The 16853-nt window shown below is 37.0% G+C and overlaps 1 protein-coding gene across 14 annotated transcripts in view; it reads right to left on the minus strand.

Annotated features, from left to right (window-relative positions):
* Positions 1-16853, minus strand: part of NBEAL1 (neurobeachin like 1) — a 190060-nt gene that overhangs the window by 38613 nt on the left and 134594 nt on the right. For all 14 annotated transcript variants that reach the window (XM_073879880.1, XM_073879860.1, XM_073879871.1 and 11 more), the window contains 4 exons: positions 14304-14434; positions 11478-11587; positions 6325-6442; positions 3364-3461 (listed from right to left, as the gene is read on the minus strand). In XM_073879880.1, coding sequence (XP_073735981.1) covers positions 3364-3461; positions 6325-6442; positions 11478-11587; positions 14304-14434 — 457 coding nt within the window. The remainder of the gene's footprint in view (positions 1-3363; positions 3462-6324; positions 6443-11477; positions 11588-14303; positions 14435-16853) is intronic.

The following is a 16853-nucleotide window of genomic DNA, read 5'->3' on the forward strand; positions in this document are numbered from 1 at the left end:
TACCACAAAGATACAAATGTAGGGATCCGAAGGTGTACGTGCACCCCAATGTTTATAGCAGCAATGTCCACAATAGGCAAACTGTGGAAAGAGCCAAGATGTCCACTGACAGATGAATGGATAAAGAAGACATGGTATATTATACAATGTGATATTACGCAGCCATCAAAAGGAATGAAATCTTGCCGTTTGCAACAATGTGGATGGAACTGGAGGGTGTTATGCTGAGCGAAGTAAGTCAATCAGAGAAAGACAGGTATCATATGACCTCACTGATATGAGGAATTCTTAATCTCAGGAAACAAACTGAGGGTTGCTAGAGTGGTGGGGGGTGGGAGGGATGGGGTGGCTGGGTGATAGACATTGGGGAGGTTATTTGCTATGGTGAGTGCTGTGAATTGCACAAGACTGATGAATCACAGATCTGTACCTGTGAAACAAATAATACAATATATGCTAAAAAAAAAAAAAAGAAGATAGCAGGAGGGGAAGAATGAAGGGGGGGAATCAGAGGGGGAGATAAACCATGAGAGACGATAGACTCTGAAAAAGAAACTGAGGGTTCTAGATGGGAGGGGGCTGGGAGGATGGGTTAGCCTGGTGATGGGTATTAAAGAGGGCACGTTCTGCATGGAGCATTGGGTGTTATACACAAACAATGAATCATGGAAGGCTACATCAAAAACTAATGATGTAATGTATGGTGATTAACATAACATAATAAAAAAAATTGGAAAAAGAAAAAAAAAGAAATGGAAAAACATCCCATGCCCATGGATTGGAAAAACAAATACTGTTAAAATGTCTATGCTACCCACATCAATCTATATAGGCAATGCAATTGTTATCAAAATACCATCAACTTTTTTCACAGAGGTGGAACAAACAATTCTAAAAGTTGTGTGGAACCAGAAAAGACGACAAATAGCCAAAGGAACATTGAAAAAGAAAACCAAAGCTGGTGACATCACAATTCTGGACTTCAAGTTCTATTACAAAGCTGTAATCATCAAGACAGTATGGTCCTGGCAAAAAAGCAGACACACAGATCAATGGAACAGAATAGAGAGTCCAGAAATGGACCCTCAACTCTATGGTCAACTCATCTTTGACAAAACAGGAAAGAATATCCAGTGGAAAAAAAGACAGTCTCTTCAACAAATGGTGTTGGGAAAATAGGACAGCCACATGCAGAAGAATGAAACTGGAACAGTTTTTTACACCACCCACAAAAATAAATTCAAAATGGAAGAAAGACCTAAATGTGAGACAGTAATCCATCAGAATCCTAAAGGAGAACACAGGCAGCAACCTCTGTGACCTTGGCCGCAGCAACTTCTTGCTAGACAGGTCTCCAAAGGCAAGGGAAACAAAGGTAAAAATGAAAATTGGGACTTCATCAAGATAAAAAGCTTTTGCATAGCAAAGGAAACAAAACCAAAAGACAACAGACAGAATGGAAAAGATATTTGCAAATTTCTTGTCAGATAAAGGGCTAGTATCCAAAACCTATAAAGAACTTATCAAATTCAACACCTGAAGAATAAATAATCCAATCAAGAAATGGGGAGTATAAATCTTCTGCAAAGAATACATCAAAATCGCCAATAGACACATGAAAAAGTGTTCAACGTCACTGGGCATCAGTGAAATACAAATCGAAACCACAATGAGATACCACCGAACACCAGGCAGGATGGCTAAAATTAACGAGTCAGGAAACGACAGATGTTGGCAAAGATGTGGAGAAAGAGGAACTCTCCTACACTGTTGGTGGGAATGCAAACTGGTGTAGCCACTCTGGAAAATGGTATGGAGGGCCCTCAAAAAGTTGAAAATGGAGCTACCTACAACCCAGCAATTACACTACTAGGTACCTACCCCAAAGATAGAAATATTGTGATCCAAAGGGGTACCTGCACCCCAATGTTTATAGCAGCAATGTCCACAAAAGCCAAACTATGGAAAGAACCCAGATGTCCACTGACAGATGAATGCAGAAAGATGTGGTATATATAAAAAATGGAATACTACTCAGCCATCGAAAAAAAAAGAAATCTTGCCATTTGCAACGACATGGATGGAACTAGAGGGTATTATGCTAAGCGAAATAAGTCAGAGAAAGACAAATACCATATGATTTCACTCATATGTGGAATTTAAGAAACAAGGCAGATGAACATAGGGGAAGGGAAGGAAAAATAAAATAAGATAAAAACAGAGAGGGTAGCAAACCATAATAGACTTAACTACAGGGAACAAACTGAGGGTTGTTGGAGGGGAGGTTAGTGGTGGGATGGAGTAATTGGGGGATGGGCATTAAGGAGGGCACTTGATGTAACGAGCACTGTTATATGCAACTGATGAATCACTAAATTCTACCCCTGAAACTAATACACCATATGTTAACTAAATTGAATTTAAATTTAAAAATTAAAAAAAAATCAAAGGCTGACCTTTCTATCATTTTTTATGGTGATAAAAACTAATTAGCACTACTCATATGAAAAAAAGTAAAGCTGGTGCAAAAATATTATAGAATCTATTTTGAAGCTCAATGTGTCTGTTTTCTTCTGTTACTTTTGCATTCTATCAGCAGATAGGCATAAAGCACTGATTTTAAATATGACCATTCTGTAAAAAAACCAACGTTGGAGGCTTCAAACTCTACTAAGGAACTGTCGTAACTACAAAGCTTAGTGATAACTGAATTAACAGAAGTTCAACATATTTATAAGCCAGAATTTAGATACATTCTTGCTGTAACAGTTGTGGAGACTCAATTTATAAATATTTACTACACAAATACTATATTCAAGAAAGATATAAAATGATTAGGAAAAGGTGGCTGCCTATAACATAATAAAGTGAGGCAAATGCACAAATATACAACTAAGGCAGAAAATGTCATTATTAGGATATAAATAACAGCCCACAGAACATGGAAAGTGATCTAATTCAATAAAAGAGTTTACAGCTATTAATTCAGAGGAGACACAGCATGGTAGAAAGACTTTTGAGTTGGATGGTCATGCATCTAAATCCTGTTCCAGTCACATTTTAGTTGTTTAAACAAAATAGTGATTGGCTTTCTGAGTAAATATAACTCCTCTGTGACTCAAGGGTTTTTGACTATATACGTTTGACCACAATATTTTGTTATTTCAAAATAGGAACAATCATTTAAATCTATTTACTTTTTAAGTAACAGTATAATTTTTCTTAAATTCTAGATAATTCTGATACAGTTTTAAATAATTAAAATACTTGAAAATGCTGGTAGTACTCCTTAGCAATTAAATTCTAGACTTCTTATGTAATCAATAACTTTTTTTTAAATAATCAATACCTTTAATGACTTACCTTTAACAGTTGACAAGGTGTCTGCCCAAAATTATTAATCATCCCTTCTAAGGCTTTTCTTTCCTTCTCATCTGTTAAGGCATCCAGATCCACAGCTCCTAAAACAAGGAGAAGTAGTCAACTCACTACAGAGTGAAAACTAAGCAAGTCACATAACTGAATATAGTGGAGACTGAATGTGTATTTTCAACAAAATATCATTCTGTTCTTCAGTCTGTAAGAATATTGTGAGACAGACAATTTTGTATACGATTTTGTTTATTTTATTTTTTAAAGATTTTATTTATTTATTTGACAGAGAGAGACACAGCGAGAGAGGGTACTGAAGTAGGGGGAGTGGGAGAGGGAGAAGCAGGCTTCCCACGGAGCAGGGAGCCCGATGCGGGGCATGATCCGAGGACACTGGGACCATGACCTGAGCAGAAGGCAGACGCTTAACGACTGAGCCACCCAGGCGCCCTTTATTTATTTATTTATTTATTTAAGAGAGCAAGAGAGCACATGAGAACATGAGTGGAGTCGGGGGCAGAAAAGGAGCAGAGGGAGAGGGACAAGCTGACTCCACGCTGAGTGTGGAACCCAACTCAGGGCTTAATCCCACGAGCCTGAGATCATGACCTGAGCTGAAATGAAGAGTTGGACGCTTAACAATTGAGCCATCCAGGCACCCCAAGAGGCAATTTTTAAAAAAACAGTGACTTCAAACATTAAATATGTCTAAAAATAAATTCCATCCATTATTTAGAACAAAAATATTTTAAACAAAAGTTAACTGATAGTACATAAAAGTTTCTCTTGAAAATGTACAAACTATTTCACAGTACACCTAATTGTTGTCTTCATGATAATCAAGCTGAAACAAGTGTAATAACCACACAAAATACTGTTAAGTTACTGCTTATCTAACAAATACTGGGAAAGGTGATATTCTGGTTAACTGATTATACCCAACCGTACATGATATGGTTAGTAAGTGGCCAAACTAGCTAAGCTGGATTTCAAAGCCTATGCTCATAACCACCATGCATATTACCTCTCTACAGAACTATTATCAAATGAATATGGCAACGCAAAAACATACTTGTCTGTTTACCAAAAGGCATGTGGACTCTGCTCAAGTTCACATAAATTCACACTATTCACAATCTTTACTACTGAAGGATTAGAAAAAAACTACTTCTTAAGGCTTTCAAAGCCTTCAGAAAATGTTCTTGATCCCGAGCTAAATATTAGAATGATATCACCTTATTTTACCATTTGAAGAGTTTGTTATTTATAATATTAAAGGTCTTCTTTGCACTTATTGTAGGACCTGACTGAATAGGACACTAAGGGCCAGTAATCAAAAACTTTTATGCCACCAATAACTGACATTTATAATTAGATTTGCATATATACTTTTTTTTTAATCCCCTTTCAGTCTTCTCTGCACCTACCTCCCCTCTGGCAACCATTAGTTTGTTCTCTGGATTTAAGAGTCTGTCTTTTGGGGCGCCTGGGTGGCTCAGTCATTGGGCGTCTGCCTTTGGCTCAGGTCATGATCCCAGGGTCTTGGGATCGAGCCTGGCATTGGGCTCCCTGCTCAGCAGGAAGCCTGCTTCTCCCTCTCCCACTCCCCCTGCTTGTGTTCCTGCTCTCTCTCTCTGTCAAATAAATAAATAAAATCTTAAAAAGAAAAAAAATAAAAGTCTGTTTTTTGTTTTTTCTTTCTTCGTTTGTTTTGTTAGAACTTATTTACATCATTTTTAAATTCTAACAGTTATTTTTTTTTAAGTTTTACTTAAATTCCAGTTAACACAGTATAATATTAGTTTCAGGTATACAACATAGTAATTCATCAATTCCATACATGACCTGTTGCTCATCAAGACAAGTGCACTACTTAATCCCCATCATCTATTTAACTCCTCCCCCACCCCCCACCACAATCATCAGTTTGTTCTCTATAGTTAAGAGTCTACTTCTTGGTTTGTCTTTTTTCTCCTCCTTTACTCATTTGTTTTGTTTCTTAAATTCCACATATGAGTGAAATCATATGGTATTTGTCTTTCTCTGATTTATGTCTCTTAGCATTACAGCCTCTAGGTCCATCCATGCTGTCACAAATGACAGGATCACATTCTTTTTTATGGCTGAGTAATGTTCCATTGTGTGTGTGTGTGTGTGTGTGTGTGTGTGTGTGTGTGTGTGTATCTCACATCTTCTTTATCCATTCATCTTTCAATGGACACTGGTTGCTTCCGTATCTTGACTACTGTAAATAATGCTGCCATAAACAAAGGGATACACAGATCTTTTCAAATTACTGTTTTCATATTCTTGGGGTAAATGTCCAGTAGTGGAATTACTGGATCACAGCATACTTCTATTTTTAATTTTTTGAAGAACTTCCATACTGTTTTTCACAGCGGCTGCACTAAGTGTACAAGGGTTCTTTTTTCTCCATATCCTTGCTAACACTTGTTATTTCTTATGTTTTTATTTTAGCCATTCTGACAGGCATAAGGTGATTTCTCACTGTGGTTTTGATTTGCATTTCCCCAATGATGAATGATGCTGAGCATCTTTGCACGTGTCTGTTGGTCATCTGTACGTCTTCTTTGGAAGAATGTCTCTCCAGATCCTCTGGCCATTTTTAAAATCGGATTGTTTTTTTGGTGTTGAGTTGTATAAATTCTTTATATATTTTGGATATTAACCCCTTATTGTATGTATCACTTGCAAATATCTTCTCCCACTGAGTAGGTTGCCTTTTTGTTTTGTTGATGGTTTCCTTCACTGAAAAGTGAAGATTTGCATATATACTCTTAACTACTACTTAATAAAAAAAAACACATCAGTCTTTTAATATTTCAAATAGAAAAGATCATTAAAACTATTTTTAAATGTAGTCTTCTCATGACCAAAATATCATGTATAAACATCGATTAAATGTAAGATAAAACGTATATAGGCTTATACCTTCATAACTACAGTAATAGAAAACATTGAGTGCTTCCACTGCCGCTGGCCCCCTCTGTTTATAGCCAAAAATCAGATCTATCCATTCATGAAGATGAGCAGAAACATATTCAGACTCCTAGAAAAAGAACAAATAATATAAAGATACCTTCCAACTACAATGTAAATATTGGTCCTTTAAAAAGTGAGAGAAAAATTAAGCATTTCCACACACAAATCTTACCACTGTTAATAAAATTATCTCAAAATCATGTCAAACATTTAATCAGTATCTACCACATATTTTGGATATATTCTATCGAGTATAATGTAGACATATTTATTAATATTTATTTTTTTGAAGATTTTATTTATTTATTTAACAGAGAGAAACACAGCGGGAGAAGGAATACAAGCAGGGGGAGGGGTAGTGGGAGAAGCAGGTTTCCCGCTGAGCAGGGAGCCCAATGCGGGATTCGATCCCAGGACCCCGGGATCATGACCTGAGCTGAAGGCAGACACTTAACGACTAAGCCACCCAGGCACCCCATTTATTAATATTTAATAATACATATACACCTCTTAACTAATGGGTAAAGAAAATAACTCAAGTATTCTAATAGCCTAAATACCAACAACAAAATACTTAATAATGGCTATGGATATATATTTGCTGTGAAATTTCCACTGAAATAGCTATCTAGAAATTCAATTCAAAGAAACAAACCAGTTGGGATTGATTAAAGGTGGCTGAAAATCACTCCCTCCAACCTACCTGACCTGACACAACCCCACTAAGAAGGTGGACTGTGTGGAAGGCAGAGGCTTGAAGGACCTCCTGAAGCCTGTTAGTGGTGGTTTGAAAACAGTATGGGAATTGTTATTGGAGACAGTAGAAAAGGGGCTCAAGTTTAGTTACATCAAAGATAGAAAGAATACCTAATCAATTCATGAATCTGGGGATAGAGATTTTTTTTTTGTTTCTATTTTAATTCCAGTTGGTTAATATACAGTGTAATATTAGATTCTGGTATACAACATAGTGATTCAACATTTCCACACAATGGGTGGGGGGAGGGGTTAAATAGGTGATGGGGATTAAGGAGTGCATTTGTTGTGATGAGCACCTGGGTGTTATCTGGGGATGGAGATTTTCCTGCTAATTAGATCTTTTATCTGCATGTGATAAAGTCTGGAAGGAGTAAGATGAATTTAAAAAAAGAACTATTGGGCGCCTGGGTGGCTCAGTCATTAAGCGTCTGCCTTCAGCTCAGGTCATGATCCCAGGGTCCTGGGATGGAGTCCTGCATCGGGCTCCCTGCTCAGCAAGAAGCCTGCTTCTCCCTCTCCCACTCCCCCTGCTTGTGTTCCCTCTCTCCCTGTCTCTCTCTTTCTGTTGAAAAATAAGTAAAATCTTAAAAAAAAAAAAAAAAAAAAAGAACTATTCATGGGGCGCCTGGGTGGCTCAGTGGGTTGAGCATCTGCCTTCGGCTCAGGTCATGATCCTAGGGTCCTGCTCCAGTACTGGCTCCCTGCTCAGTGGGGAGCCTGCTGCTCTCTCTCCTCCCTGATCATGCTTCCTGTCGCTCTGTCTCTCTCTCTCAAATAAATAAATAAAAATCTTAAAAAAAAAAAAAAGAGCTATTTAGGTTTTAATCATACCTTTAAAAAAATATAAAGGAGCAGGTCTTGCTGGGTTCCAAATAAAATTATTTCTCATTCCCAGGATACTAGAGAGCAAAGACTCTCTAACTGAGAAATGGCCAAGGTCAATGATCAGAGTGTCACCAGTAAAATAACGGCCTCAGGCGAAAGTTTAGTTCAAGAGTGTGGTTGTGAAGCAATCTGCTGAGACTTCAAAGATTTAAGGTTGTGCTGCACAGACCCACTCAACTAGAAAATAGAACATCTTAAGAATTTTAATTTTTCCACAGTAGCCTCCCACTGGGCCCAAAGGAGATAAGAGGCTGTTTAGATTCTAAAGTAATGTGAAATGGTTTTTATCCAATAAAGTTGATGCATAAGAAACCCAGAAAAATTTAAAAGATATTGTATTAGTTCAGTTACTTCAGAGTGAAAGAGACAAACTTCGAAAAGGATGAGAGACCGTTGGCTTTCAATTTATTGTGGTTAGGTAAGAGGCTGACAAAGATACCCATGCACTTTTTTTTTTTAAATGTAAAAGAAACAATGACTCAAAGCAGGAAGCTAAGAGCCAAAGGGTAAAACAAAATAGCCACAGAGAATCACTCTTAGGGAATAGCACTGGGCCCTAATGATAGAACTGAAAGCATGTCCCTGCTGGAATTCTGAATTGTTATAAACCAGTTACTGCTAGGTACCTCTTGTTTTTCTTTCCCCTGCCTTTTTAAATTAAATTCTATGCCCAACATGGGGCTCAAACTCATGAACCAAGAGATCAAGAGTCACATGCTCTATGGACTGAGCTAGCCAGGCACCTCTTCTAATCTCCCTTTTGAATGAAGAGTGTCTATGACAGTTCTTCTGTCTCTGTCATACCACTGTTGTTATGTGGGGACAGATAACCTGTTTCTCTACTCCACAGTCTTCAGATGCAAGAGCAGACAAACCTGAGTAGTTTTATGCCCACATGGATTTAATTTAGATTACTAACAAGATTCTGGACTTCAGACCTCATGCCTTCATGAGGCATGGATCAGCAAACTACTTATTGCTTGTGGGCCAAATTTTACTAGCTCCAGATTTGTAGAGTAGTACAACAAAGCCACTTCCATTTTCTTTTGCATTATAATGGCAGAATTTTGACACAGGCCTTAAAGCCAGCGAAAATATTTACTACCTGGTCCTCTGCAGAAAAAGTTTGCAAGGGTACCAGGGTGGCTCAGTCGGTTAAGCGTCTGCCTTCGGCTCAGGTCATCCTGGGATCAAGCCCCGCATCCCTCTCCCACTCCCCCTGCTCATTGTGTTCCCTCTCTCGCTGTGTCTCTCTCTGTTAAATAAATTAAATCTTTAAAAAAAAAAAAAAAAGTTTGCAGATCCCTTACTTAAAGGTCCCTGACATGAGACTTTGGGAGGATCTTGAGAGGAAGTATGTACATTTTGCATGTAAGAGGAATGCAAATAATTTGTAGTCAGAGGGCAGACTGTATGTGGAGGATTAAAGATGGCTGCAAATTCTTTTTTGCAACCTCCCACCACTGAGAGATGGGTTTACCTTCCCTCCTCTTGAGTCTGCACTGATCCTATTACTGTATGACTCTGATAAGGTGACACAAGTGCTGTGACCGTTCACAGGCTTAAGCCTTAAGAAAGCATGGAAGCTTCTAATTTTGTACTCCTTCCTGAGCTGTAGACATGTACATGTCTGACTACCTAGCTAGAGAGACCACATGAAGAGGAGATATCCTGAGATTACATGGGAAGGAAGAAAAACCCAGCATTGCACTGTCTCACTCAATGCAGCCTCCAGACGACTCCAACCTCAACTGCTATGACTGCAAGGGCATGAGAACCTCAAGCAAGACGAGAACTGCTCAGTTGAGACCAGTTAATTCACAGAACTGTGAGAGATAATAAAATGACTAAATTTTTTTTAAAGATTTTATTTATATATTCATATGAGAGAGAGAGAGAGAGAGAGAGGCAGAGGGAGAAGCAGGCTCCCAAGGAGCAGGGAGCCCGTTGTGGGACCCAATCCCAGGACCCTGGGATCATGACCTGAGCCGAAGGCAGATGCCCAACCATCTGAACCACCCAGGCGCCCATGACTAAATTTTAAGCCACTAAATTTTGGATAGTTTATTGCACAGCAATACATAACTGAAACACAAGCTTCTAACATATTAATATAAGGAGCATGTCTTCCTAAAAGCCTGGACCCCTACACTTCATGTCATAGATAATACAGAGGAATGCGTCTGAGAAGTTCCTGGCTAGCTAATAAGTAACAGATTTTTTTCTGAGTTGCTTAATGTTTTTTCCAATTCCTTATTCATGCATAGTGTTACTGCACGATCTAATCCTGAATTTTATAAATTTGACATACTATATACTAATGACAAGGAACGTTTCCAAGTATTGGCCTAATTAGTTTCAGACTCTGAAACATTTCAGTTTAGATAGAGAACTAAGTGGACTATTATTGTAGGGGGGAAAAAAACGCATCATTTACAAAATGACACAGTATCAGTGTTTAACTCTCACTACTCTTTTAATCCCAAACTGGAAATTCAGCTAAAAACTAACATTTTTTTAAAGTGGAATTTAGGATTTAGCAGTCATATTAAAAACTTACTGAAATCCTTCAGAGAAGACAAAAATGTACTGAACCTTGTTAGATTTTTTTTTTTAAAGATTTTATTTCTTTATTTGAGAGAGAAAGAGAGCACAAGCATAAGCTGGGGGAGGGGAAAAGGAAGAGGGAGAGAGAGAGAATCTCAAGCAGATTCCACACTAAGCACGTAGCCTGATAAGGGGCTTGATCCCAGGACCCTGAGATCATGACCTGAGCTGAAATCAAGAGTTGGACACTTAACCGACCAAGCTACCTAGGAGCCCCTCATCCTTGTTAGATTTGAAACAAGTGGGAACTGCAAAACACCAAATGACACCAGCTTGGTGGTTGGAATAGTTTGAAATACAAAAGGCAGTTATCTTATAGAAGTGAATATATATATATATATATATATATATATATATATATAAATATATATATGTACTTTTTGCTATATATCCTTGGGACTATACCATATTCTTACTGTATCAGAAGATTCATAACCTCAAAATAAATTACTATATTATACTCTCTACAACGGTATACATAACAGATGACAAATTAATCTAGAAAAATAATTAAGAGCCAGATATATATTAATCTATTCTCTAGAAAACACATGCATCTCTATCTTAGTAATCTAATAAATAAACACAAAAATCTGAGGTGCCTGGGTGGCTCAGTCGGTTAAGCGGCTGCCTTCGGCTCAGATCATGATCCCAGCGTCCTGGGATAGAGCCCCGCACTGGGCTCCTTGCTCAGCAGAGAGCCTGCTTCTCCCTCTCCCTCTGCCTGCTGCTCTGCCTACTTGTGCTCCCTCTCTAATAAATAAATAAAATCATTAAAAATAAATAAAATAAATAAAATAAATAAATAAAATAAATAAATAAATAAATAAAAATAAACACAAAAGTCTTACCAGAGCTTTCCTATGTTTATAGATGAAATCTTCAGCTGACTTAGACCATTTGGGGAGAATGACATCATTTACTACTTCTTTGGAAACTTGTAGACAACCCAAGTTAAATTCTAAGACAAACAGAAGATAAATGCATCAAATCATTTTAGATTTAAATAAATCAAGTAAAACAAGTATAAGGGCACAATCCTTAGCAAAACTGAGGCTTCTTTTCTACTCTAAAAGGTGAGAGCCAAGTTCCCTTCTTGATCTAAGTTTACTGAACAGGTAAAAATAATTCTTATATTGAAATGCATTTTATCAGTTGATTAAAAAGGTAGATGAAAATAAAATACTTTCAAATTAGTTATTACAAAGTAAATCAGATTAATAATTGATTTTTGGTTGAGAAGTGGGGATGACCAAAATCTTAATCTAAACAAAAATGCAATATTCAGTATTATTCTTACATTAAAAATAATTAATATAGTCCTTCTAATGGTTAATTTACAAAATACAGCTCCTTAGCGCTTTTTGGTGTAACTTATACTTTAAATTCACTCAATGGAAGTATTGCATTTGTCATAATAAAAAATATATATTTGTATACCATTCTTCTAAGTAGATACTGATATCATAAAGATTTTCTCATATAGTTAAAATATAGTATTTTGACAAAATTGTCCCAAAGATGAGGTTTTCTTGTTTATATAGCATGGAAAGAGAAAAGTGTTAATATAAAAGACCTTCATGAAAGAAGCTGCCTTAAAATATCAGTGTGTCCCAAAGCTGAATAGAGAGGTTTGAATGTCATAAAATGACAGGATGCACAGGGCCTGTGGCTTTGTTAATGAAACTACTGTGTAACAGACATTGTTACCAACCTGATAGCCATCCCTCCTTATTTGGTAACAAAACCTTGATTTTATTCAAGTATCTATCCTTGTGCTTTATTTTATGCCTGTAGCAGGCTGACTGGTGTAAGGACAATGAGGAGAGGTTATAGGAAAGGATTTCTCACTCTTAAGAAATGACACAAAGAATTAACAATCCACTTCTTTCTAAGACACTACTGTATCTGTCTATGAAGACTAGAAATGCTTCAGTCATTTGTAACCATGAGAGGGAAGGAGCCAAGGACAAAGCCCAAACACTTAGAACAACAGAATGAAAATACAGACAGAACTTGGCTTTGATGATGTTGTTAAGCTACCTGAATACTACGATACCTTAGGATTTTCATTGTGGAAAATGCTAAAATTTTCCTGCCCAATTTTGAGTTGGTTTTATTAATATTTGTTTTACTAATTAATATTCATTGACATTCTAAGTAATGTACTTTGCTTTCTCCCACCTAACTCATTTCAAACAAAGCAATATACAATTAGAAAAGGAAGCCAGCAGGACAGCAGTGCAAGACAGCAACTTGCTCTAGCGAACATCAGAAATTGTCAAACTAAGAGTATCTTAACTTCTGTGTCCAAATTTAATCTGCTCATCCTCCTAGCCCAGACACCCTGCTTTGGAGGCTCCAGTTCTATGGCTAAGAGTCTAGGATCAGAGTCCGTCAATAGATTAATTTGATTCTCTGAAAGTGACCAATTTTATTTTATTTATTTATTTTTTAAAGATTATTTATTCATTTGAGACACAGAGATACAGAGAGAGAGAGAGCATGAGCAGGGGGAGAAGCAGGGAGAGAGGGAGAAGCAGGCTCCCTGCTGAGCCAGGAGCCCGATGAGGGGCTTGATCCCAGGATCCTGGGATCAGACCTGAGCTGAAGGCATACGCTTAACCATCTGAGCTACCCAGGTACCCCTGAAAGTGATCGATTTTAAATGCCTTACTCTGAGAAATCAGATGCCCTGCCTCCAACAGCACGTCCTAGAGTGTATGATCAGAGGACATAAAGCCCTGGATATGCTCTCCCTAGTATGGCAAACAACTCTACTGAAGAAGCAAAGGGTCAGACATTAATACTTCATACTAGGGGAGGAAAAAGAAGTTGGTAATGGTCCACTGACACTGTAATTTCCCTTAAGAACCCTGGTATTAACAGTCTTGTCATTTTCTTACTGTGCTTAAAAATAAATCTAAAATTACTTCATAGAGGAAGTATTTGGATATTTTTAAAGACTGTCTTTGGCTCCATAATTCTCTACTTCAAAAACCTAGTATGATTTTTCAAATATTGTGGTAACTTATACCCTGTCATTAATTTCAATTTGCCTCCTCCCTTCTGCTCTAAATCAGGAGTCAGCCAACTTTTTCTATAAAGTGTCAAAGAATAAATATTTTTTGCTTTTTAACCCCCTGGTCTCTGTTGCAACTACTCAAATACACTGTTATGCTATGAAAGCAGCCACAATCTATATGTAGATGAATTGGCTTGGCTGTGTTCCAATAAAATTTTATTTATAAACAAATGAGTTTACACCCTGTGGATCTCACCCACGACTTATAGTCTGCAAACCCCTGGTCTAAATCCTCATCTTATCTAACTCAAACACTTTTTTTTTCTTCCCACCCCTAACTCAAACACTTTTAGCCTAAGTGGATAGATATATGGCTGAAACAGCATATGGCCATTTTTGCTTTCTAGGAAACACTATACTCTGAATTCTCTCACCAATTCAAATTTGACTCATTTATCATGGTTCACCACAGCACTTCCCTGGAAAAGTAAGACTACATCTGGGCATCAGTCAAACCCTATCAGTGAACCGTGCACAAACAGAATGAACCTTAAATAATCTATAGAATATCACAACAATATCCTGAAAGGTATTTTTCAGGATCCTTCACTGGGACCTGTTGAGTCAAAATTTTTAATCTCTTATTTCTTACGATTTTGATTTTCCAAAAACTCTGGGAAATAGAAGAATTCAGGAATAAGTTCCTTCACATCATATGGGTTGTCCATGAGAGCCTGCCATGTGGCAGGGATGGAATGGAACTGTCGATCTGCACAGTCAAACCTGCACATGGAGATTGATAGAGAACAGTGAGTACTTAAGGACAGCAAGAACAGCCATGAAACAAACCTTACACCTCCTTCAGGTTTCCTAATGACTAGTTTCTCTTTCATTAATCTTTCTCTTAATGTCTAAAAACACAATTTGGGAGGCACCTGGGTGGCCCAGTCAGTTAAGTGTCTGCCTTCGGCTCAGGTCATGATCCCGGAGTCCCGGGATGGAGCCCCGTCTCGGGCACCCTGCTCAGCAGGAAACCTGCTTCTCCCTCTCTGGGACCCCTGCTTGTGCGTCCTCTCTCTCCTCTCTGTCAAATAAATAAATAAATTCTTTCAAATAAAATAAAATAAAAACACAATTTGTTTTTCCTTATGATAATCTATCTTTCAAATGTTGTTGCCAGGAAGTAAATACTGTAACTTTAATCACTAGTATCCAGCTGAAAACCAAATCACACCGGAGAAAATTTTCAAGTAGTTAAATGTAAACCTAAGAGACTTTTAAAGATAGGCCTAATTTTTGCTGAGTAAAATTCATTACCGAGAGTGTTATTTGGATATTTTAGAATCACAGAATTTAAATATCATTGTTAATATACATGATTAATAGATCCATAGGAATGCTGCTGATTTAATCCTCTATACATAAACACCTTTGCAAAATCTTCTGCTAAAAACCAGAGGGTAAGTTAGGGAAATAGTTCTGTGGCTAAAGCTTTTTATATTTTACTTGCATATACTATTATCTTATTTTAAGTTCCACCACAGGCCTATGATAATTGAAAGAAGGTCAAGTAGTCATGTTACAATTTTATTACACTGTTTTTATGTATTGTTTTATTCATAAAAAGCATAAACCCTCCTGTTTCATCACCTTTGATATTGTTTTCCTGGATTTACCTAGTAATGACTTACTAAATGACACTGATGACTATTTTGACTCTTTTTATGCCTACCAATCTTGGTTTAAGGTGGAGCCGAACTCAGCAGAACTCTGATTTTAATTACAGTCAATGATTGGGTCATCAATAAAGTCTAATAATGGTGTATCCAAATTTAAGGAGATATACGTTTTTTAAAAATGTTTATTGTTATGTTAATCACTATACATTTAAGGAGACATAGTTTTAATGGTAGAATTTTTTGTTTGGGTAAGGGAGAACAGCTTTCCTGAGATATAATTTACATATAATTCACAATTCAATGATTTTCAGTATATTCATGAGTTGTGCAACGATCACCACAATCAAATTTAGAACATTTTCATCACTCCCAAAAGAAACCCTGTATCTATTAGCAGTCACTCACCATCCACTCTATCTCTACTCGCTGGCAACTACTAATCTACTTTCTGTCTCTATGGATTTGTCTCTTTGGGACGCTTCATGTAAATCATACAATATGTGGCTTTTTATGTCTGGCTTATTACATTTAGCATACTGTTTTTGAGGATCATTCATGTCGCAACATATATCTATCTTTCATTCCTTTTATCTACTCATGGCCAAATAATATTCCTGTTGTACAGATATACTACATTTTATTTATTCCTTTATCACCTGACAGACAGACAAACAACCTTTGGGTTGTTTTTACTTTTTGGCTATTACAAATAATGCTGCTATGTACACCTGTCTACAAGTTTTTGTATGAACATATGTCTTCATTTATTTTGGATATATAGCTAGGAGTGGAATTACTAGGTCATATGATAATTTTATGTTTAACCCTTTAAAGAACTGCCAGACCGTTTTCCACAGAGGCTACAGCATTTTTCATTTCCACAGGCAGTACATAAGGGTTCCAGCTTCTTAACATGCTCATCAATACTAGATATTATCTGTATTTTTTATTATCGCCATCCTTTGAGGTGTGAAGAGGTATCTCAATTTGGTTTTGATTTGAATTTCCCGGATGACTAATAATATTGAGCATCTTTTCATATGTTTCTTGGACATTTGTATATCTTCTTTGGAGCAATGTCCATTCAGATCCTTTGTTCAGTTTTTAACTGGGTTGTCTATTATTGCATTTTAAGGGTTACTGTATTATAGACTTCTAAATACAAGTCCCTTATCAGATATACAACCTATAAATATTTTCTCCCTCTGAATGGGTTGTCCTTTTCCTTTCTTGATGGTGTCTTTTGAAGCACAGAATCTATTTCTGAAGCTTTGCAATGAAATCACTTATTGTTAAAATCATTAAAAGCTGAAAAGACCCAGTTATACTTTAATGGGGTGAAAATTACCTACTATCATGTATATGTAACATTTGGAGATGGTTAATGTGATCATGGGGACAGAGTCTCTTCTTGAAAGCCAAGGCTTACTGTACTAAAGACAGGAGGTAAGGGTAATTTTGAGAGATAAAAATTATATGCCAAGAGAGTAGAATAGGCAATGTTTATATAGCTCGATTGGGTG

This window comes from Callorhinus ursinus, unplaced genomic scaffold (genome assembly GCF_003265705.2).
Source record: "Callorhinus ursinus isolate GAN/ISIS: 27379988/994484 unplaced genomic scaffold, GSC_fseal_2.0 scaffold2, whole genome shotgun sequence".
NCBI classification, from domain to species: domain Eukaryota; kingdom Metazoa; phylum Chordata; class Mammalia; order Carnivora; family Otariidae; genus Callorhinus; species Callorhinus ursinus.